Consider the following 6,407-nt stretch of genomic DNA (forward strand, 5'->3'; position numbering starts at 1 on the left):
TATTTTTAATGTCTAAAATATTATTTTTCGCTTCAAAAATATCATTTTTGTGTAGTTATGTTAAGAATAAATATTGTGTAATGTAAATATATATATATATATATATATATATATATATATATATATACATGTACACACACATATACGTTGATTTGAGTGAAAAATATGATTTTTTATGTAAATAATATATTGTATAATATACATATCAATAATGATTTGAGGGAAAATTTTATTTTTTTATATCAAACTTATTATTTTTTACTACAAAATAGTTTAAATCGATTTATCTCGGAGATATAGATTCATGACACCGTTGTACATGAAATTTCCTCTTTAGTTACCTTTTTTTTAATTGGAATTTTCAGGATATATATTTATGAAAGTACTTCGAGGGTATACATTGAAAAGCAAGTGTTTGTTCGAGATTCCTTTTGGAACAGTAATTATAACATATATTACATTGAAATAGTGATGCCATCTTATTAGTTTAATACATGATAATCGAGTCAGATAATTATAAAATTATAGAATATTTTGATTGGTGAATAAAAAAATTAAATTAAATTAATGATTATATTTGAATAAACGAAAATGCACGTGCAAAGAAATCTTAAGAATCAAACAAAGCCAACCACATTCACAAGAATAAGAATTTGATCCAGCAAACATCACAAAGATCAATATTAATTTTTATTTATTCCAAATTTCGAAATGTATGTAACATTTAGATGTCATTTACGTGCAACGTTACATAAAAATGACAGCAAAAATGGTTTGTAAAACTTGTAACCTCACATTACATCACAGACAAAACAATAAATCAAGTCGTAATAGAAGACAAGTAAACGACACAGGTAATTTCATAAACCACGATTTAAGACCAGAAACAACATAGTTGCTTCTCTGACTACAAATCTGATATATGAACAATCAAAAACTGGTCCACTTGTAAAATGAAAATGTAAGAGAAAAAGAATCTTATAATGTTTCCTTACTGAAAGTATGCCATTTGATTCACTGTGAGGCGAACAGGAGAGATCCAATTTTTATGCAACAGCAGGCAAGTCCTTGATCCAGGCATCGAGTGGCTTGCCAATCGAATAAACAACAAAACCAATCTCCCTGAGCTTCTGCACATCAACAACGTTCCTTCCATCGAAAACAAAGGCTGGTTTCTGCATATTGTCATATATTTTCTGGAAATCAAGTGTTTTAAACTCATCCCACTCAGTAAGAATACAAACAGCATGAGCATCTTTTGTTGCCTCCTCAGCGCTCCAAACTACAGAAACTTTCTTGACTGTGGTTGGGCTCATTGGCTGGAGATGAAGGGGATGATCCCAATCGAATTTGTTCATTGAAAGGTCTCTCTGGATCTGGTCCTCGGTGACCTGAGGGTCGTAGATGCTCAACTGAGCCTTGTCACCTAGGAGTCCTTGGCAAACATCAATTGCAGGAGTCTCTCTCGTGTCACCTGTATCCTTCTTAAAGGCAAAACCTAAGATGGCCATTTTCTTGTTAGCAACTGTGTTAAACATAGATGAAACTATGCGGTTGACAAACCGGCTCTTTTGATAGTCGTTGATCTTAATAACTTGTTTCCAGTATTCTGCAACCTCAGGAAGACCATTGCACTCGCAAATGTAAACTAAGTTGAGTATGTCCTTCTGGAAGCAGGAGCCACCAAAACCAACACTAGAATTAAGGAACTTGGGACCAATTCTCGTGTCCTTGCCAACAGCGTAAGACACTTGGGTAACATCTGCTCCAGTAGCCTCACAGAGAGCAGACATGGCATTGACCGATGAAATTCTTTGAGCCAAGAAGGCATTAGCAGCAAGTTTTGAGAGCTCCGCGGACCATAAATTGGTGGTAAGGATACGATCTTCAGGAACCCAATGGGCATAAACATCCTTCAGAGTTTGGACTGCCTTAAGGCCTTCTGGGGTTTCCCTGCCTCCAATAAGAACTCTGTCTGGTTTAAAAAGATCTTCAATGGCAGTGCCCTCAGCAAGGAATTCTGGATTTGAGAGAATCTGATAATTGATTCCCTTGCTGTTGTGAGTCAAGATTTTTTCAATCGCCTCAGCTGTTTTTACTGGAACTGTGGACTTCTCAACCACAATCTTGTCAGATTTTGACACATCGGCAATCATGCGAGCCGCACTCTCCCAATATGTCAAATCTGCGGCTTTCCCAGCTCCGAGGCCCCTGGTCTTAGTTGGAGTATTGACTGAAACAAAGACTATATCAGCCTCAAATACATGTTTCTCCACATCTGTGCTGAAGAATAGATTCTTGCCACGGCACTGCTTCACCACATCGTCGAGTCCTGGCTCGTAGATAGGAAGCTGATCACTGTTCCAGGCTTTGATGCGAGCAACAGAAATATCAACAACAGCTACTTCAATTGCAGGGCATTTGAGTGCTATCACAGCCATGGTAGGACCTCCCACATACCCAGCTCCGATGCAGCAGATCTTCACCATCTTTTCTATTTTGCGTGATCTGGAAAATAAAGTTGGAAATCGAGATGTGAGCATTTCGAAGATGCATTCTCATAATGGTTGTAAAAAAAAATATCACTGTCCATGAGTCAGCAACCATAGAGTGGGCACTAACAAGACTCGTGGACAATGTTAAGATAACATGAATATAATCAAAACCATTATGAGAAAGATGAGGCCGTTTTTGGCAATATTCTAATCGCATGAATATGATCTCGTCAGATCTTAACATCAATCCAAATCAGCAATTTCTCCGAGGAATACTGCCCATGATACTGAAGGGAACAAATTCGTAGTTGCTCAACTAGCATACATATATTTCCACTTGGAATAAGAGGGATCAAATGATGAACCAAGGTATACAAATATCTACAGTCAGTTGCGATAAATTAGATTAGATCAACTACGGATTTGAATCCATTCAACCACAACTACAAACCGAAAAATCAGAAAAAAAATATATTATGCGCTTCAAACTCAGATCTGATGCAAAAAAGAGCAAGAATTACGACGACACATGAAGAACACGAATTACTATTCAAATGAAATAATTTATATCAGACAGAAATCATTGAATTATTTCAGCAATGCCTAATCAGACTAGATCTACAACTGCACCACCATCCAATTACATGTGATGAAATCCATACAACACAATTCGAATCAAACAGCAAGCTCCGGGCAGCGCAACAGAAGCTTAGCGATGAATCTTGGATTTTTTAAAATCATAACGAATTTTTTTTATTCGATCACACCTAACTCCTTCATACCTGCGTAGATCTAATCACTCAAGTATCACTAGGACAAAAAAACCAGGCACTAAATTAGAGATCGCTGAAATCACATTAGACCGCGACAGCTGCATTTTCAGATCACACCCAAAAAGTTGAAAAAACGAAACCGAAATCAGCCGTTGTGCCAAATCCGGAGTAAGAAAATCTGAGAATTTACCTCTGGATCTTCGAAATGAACACGCGCTTGGATTTGTGGAGTGATATCTGTGCAAAAAATGAAATTCTACGGAAGCTGAGACAGGCACATGGTTAAATAGTCGTTGGGCTCATGATCTACATCTACCCCGGGGACTTGGATGAATTGACAATAAAGCCCCTCTCGTTTTACTGGTTTCAAACCATGTAATATTGTCAATACATCACAATCTAAAAACTAGTAACTGATATTATATATATATATATATATATATATATATATGCATTTTAAATTTTAGATTTCGATGTATATTATACATAATTTTCACTTTAATCGTCTAGGACGAATCGTTTGATCAAAAGTTATAATTAATAGTATTAATACAACTTCAATTATTTAAATCATAGAATAATTTAAGCATGTGTGTCCAACGAAATCTTAAGATACAATTAATAATTACAAATTTTTATATATTTTAAAATTTTGATGGTCAATGCACAATATTTTAAATAATAGGACGTGGAAATTAAATATAAGAATCAAAGAAAAATTGATAGCCATTTGAAAGGGGGGAAGGAGACAATTTTATACGCGTTAAGGGTGGGTGTCGGTGTAAGCTCCACTGTCGCGCATGAATATATGTTGAGGTGTACCCTATGCTTCGTGGATGATTCTCCTAATTCGTAAAAATGAAATATATATATAATCAAACGATTGATCATTGTTCAAACGTTAATCTACTTCATCATCTCAAATACCTCGGAACCACGATAATTTTTTCTCCTACATGTGTTCCATGGAGTTTTGTTTAGTATTAGTAACATTAAAATGCATGCAGAAAAAAGGCCGTTTTTCACAAGATATTGACATTTAATGCTTACAATTCCTTGATTTTATGACATGAATGTACTTGATATTTTTAAAGAAAGAATCCTTAATTTCTTCAAGAGGTAGCAAGAAATAAAATATGGTTGCTGTAATCATAATAATTATAAATGTGACAACAGATAGACAAATTTCTCCGGACAATGAATGAGCCTACCCAAGTTATGCATTCATTCAATACTAAAAACCTACAACACGAGTTTTTTAAAAATCACAGCTTATTTTGATCAAATAACCGATTTAAATATGTTGTACAATATTTTCACAATAGTATATTATTGTTTACTTTGAACATAAACTCTCATGGATTTGCTTTTAGACTTTAGGCAAAAAACCTAATATTAATAAAGATATCGTTCTATCTTTTTAACTCATTATATTCCATTTGTATTTCTAATATGGGACTTTGGTTGCATTCACAATAATCACCTCCTCAAACAAAAGACCACCATTCTTTTCATGGTTCGGGTCTCCTCTCAATCTCATATGTTCATGCTCAAGGTCACTCCTCTCTACTATGTTGTGGAATTTACTCAAAAAGTCTCATACCAATGGAGATATCATTCCATCTTATTAACACATGCTTTTCACTTTATGTTTTCAACGTGGGACTTTGGTTGCATTCTCCATAATCCCCATCTCAAATAAAGGACCACAATTCTTCCCATGGTCAAGGCCTCCCCTCAATCTCTCATGTTCATCCTATTCTCATTCGTTAATCCTTGAGGTTACTCCTCTCCACTATGATGGGAGCGACGTCTTACGTGAAATAATTTGAGCATTGTCTGCCTCAATCTCAAAATGGATTTATTAAGAGTCCTCACCTCTTTAATTTAAGTATCTAAGGATTCCACCTACATGAATTGATCTAGATCATTACTCGTTTTCTCACACATGGCGTCACTCGTTATGTCATGGAAGTCATTATCTCCACAATTGTATAATACTGTCTACTTTAGGCATAAATCATCGTGAATTTGTTTTTGGATTTTAGCAATAATATATGGTACCAATAGAGATATATTTCTATTTTGTTAACTCATGGTCTTCCTTTTTTGTATTTTTAATGTGAGACTTTGGTTATAAACTCAATAAAATCTATTTTATTTGCTCGATTTTTTTAAATGTTGGTAGATTAAATTTGTAATCACACGTATATATATTTTTTTCGTCCAAATTATATAAGCTTCGTTTTTTTTTTCGGTGAGACGATCTCACGAATCTTTATCTGTGAGACGGGTCAACCCTATCGATATTCACAATAAAAAGTAGTACTCTTAGCATAAAAAATAATACTTTTTCATGGATGATCCAAATAAGAGATCTGTATCACAAAATACTACCCGTGAGATCGTCTCACACAAGTTTTTGCTAATATATGGTCCTGTTTTTATATGTAGTAGCATTTTCTTAGTTTATTTTACCAATATACACATATTAAATAAGTCTTGAAAAACGTAAAATTATTTTTTGAATGAATTAAATAGAAAAATAAATCCGATAAGTTTAATAATCTATGTGAAAAAACAAACAAACTTGTATAGCTGCGACGGTGAGAATATCACGGTATTGAATCATGGAAGAATCAGGCTTCTTAATTTGATGATGATATAAACATATTTTCAATCCAAAGAAATTAAACATTAATTACACGCATGAAACAATAACTTCAATATTAAGAATCGACCACTGTAATTATTGTTTATGTGAAACTGAAGCCAACAAACTGGAAAATAATAATCATTCTCGAGCATAATTCTCTCAACCACATTAATTTTTAATTGAAGGTACAAATTAAGATTCATTATTTGGTCTATTTCAATGCATTTTCTGGTGATATTATTGTTGCACTAGCCTCAACATCTGCTACACATATCTTTGTTTCCACGATTTGGACAATTTATATCCTTTTAACTTTGACATTGGAGTTATGATCGTCTGTCTGATGTTTTTTTTTTTATATGTATCTCTTTATTTACAGATTTAAAGGGAAAAAAAATCCTATATTATTTCTGACAAACTCATACAACATGCAAAATATATATATGATGAATTCAAAAAATACTAAGGGCCATCTTTGCAACC

At 33.9% G+C, this 6,407-nt stretch overlaps 1 protein-coding gene across 2 annotated transcripts; it reads right to left on the reverse strand.

The window, feature by feature from the left end:
• Positions 1 to 673: 673 nt before the first annotated feature.
• Positions 674 to 3,641, reverse strand: LOC142528755 (UDP-glucose 6-dehydrogenase 1). Of its 2 annotated transcripts, none has more exons than XM_075633900.1 (2): positions 3,459 to 3,641; positions 674 to 2,508 (listed from the first exon to the last, which is right to left on the reverse strand). In XM_075633900.1, the coding sequence occupies exon 2, from the start codon at positions 2,487 to 2,489 to the stop codon at positions 1,047 to 1,049; it is 1,443 nt and encodes a 480-aa protein (XP_075490015.1). In that variant the 5' UTR covers positions 2,490 to 2,508; positions 3,459 to 3,641; the 3' UTR covers positions 674 to 1,046. The 2 variants fall into 2 exon arrangements, with proteins under 2 accessions (XP_075490015.1, XP_075490016.1); XM_075633901.1 differs by having other exon boundaries at positions 3,278 to 3,485.
• Positions 3,642 to 6,407: the final 2,766 nt, after the last annotated feature.

Source organism: Primulina tabacum, chromosome 16 (genome assembly GCF_025594145.1).
Source record: "Primulina tabacum isolate GXHZ01 chromosome 16, ASM2559414v2, whole genome shotgun sequence".
Taxonomy (NCBI): domain Eukaryota; kingdom Viridiplantae; phylum Streptophyta; class Magnoliopsida; order Lamiales; family Gesneriaceae; genus Primulina; species Primulina tabacum.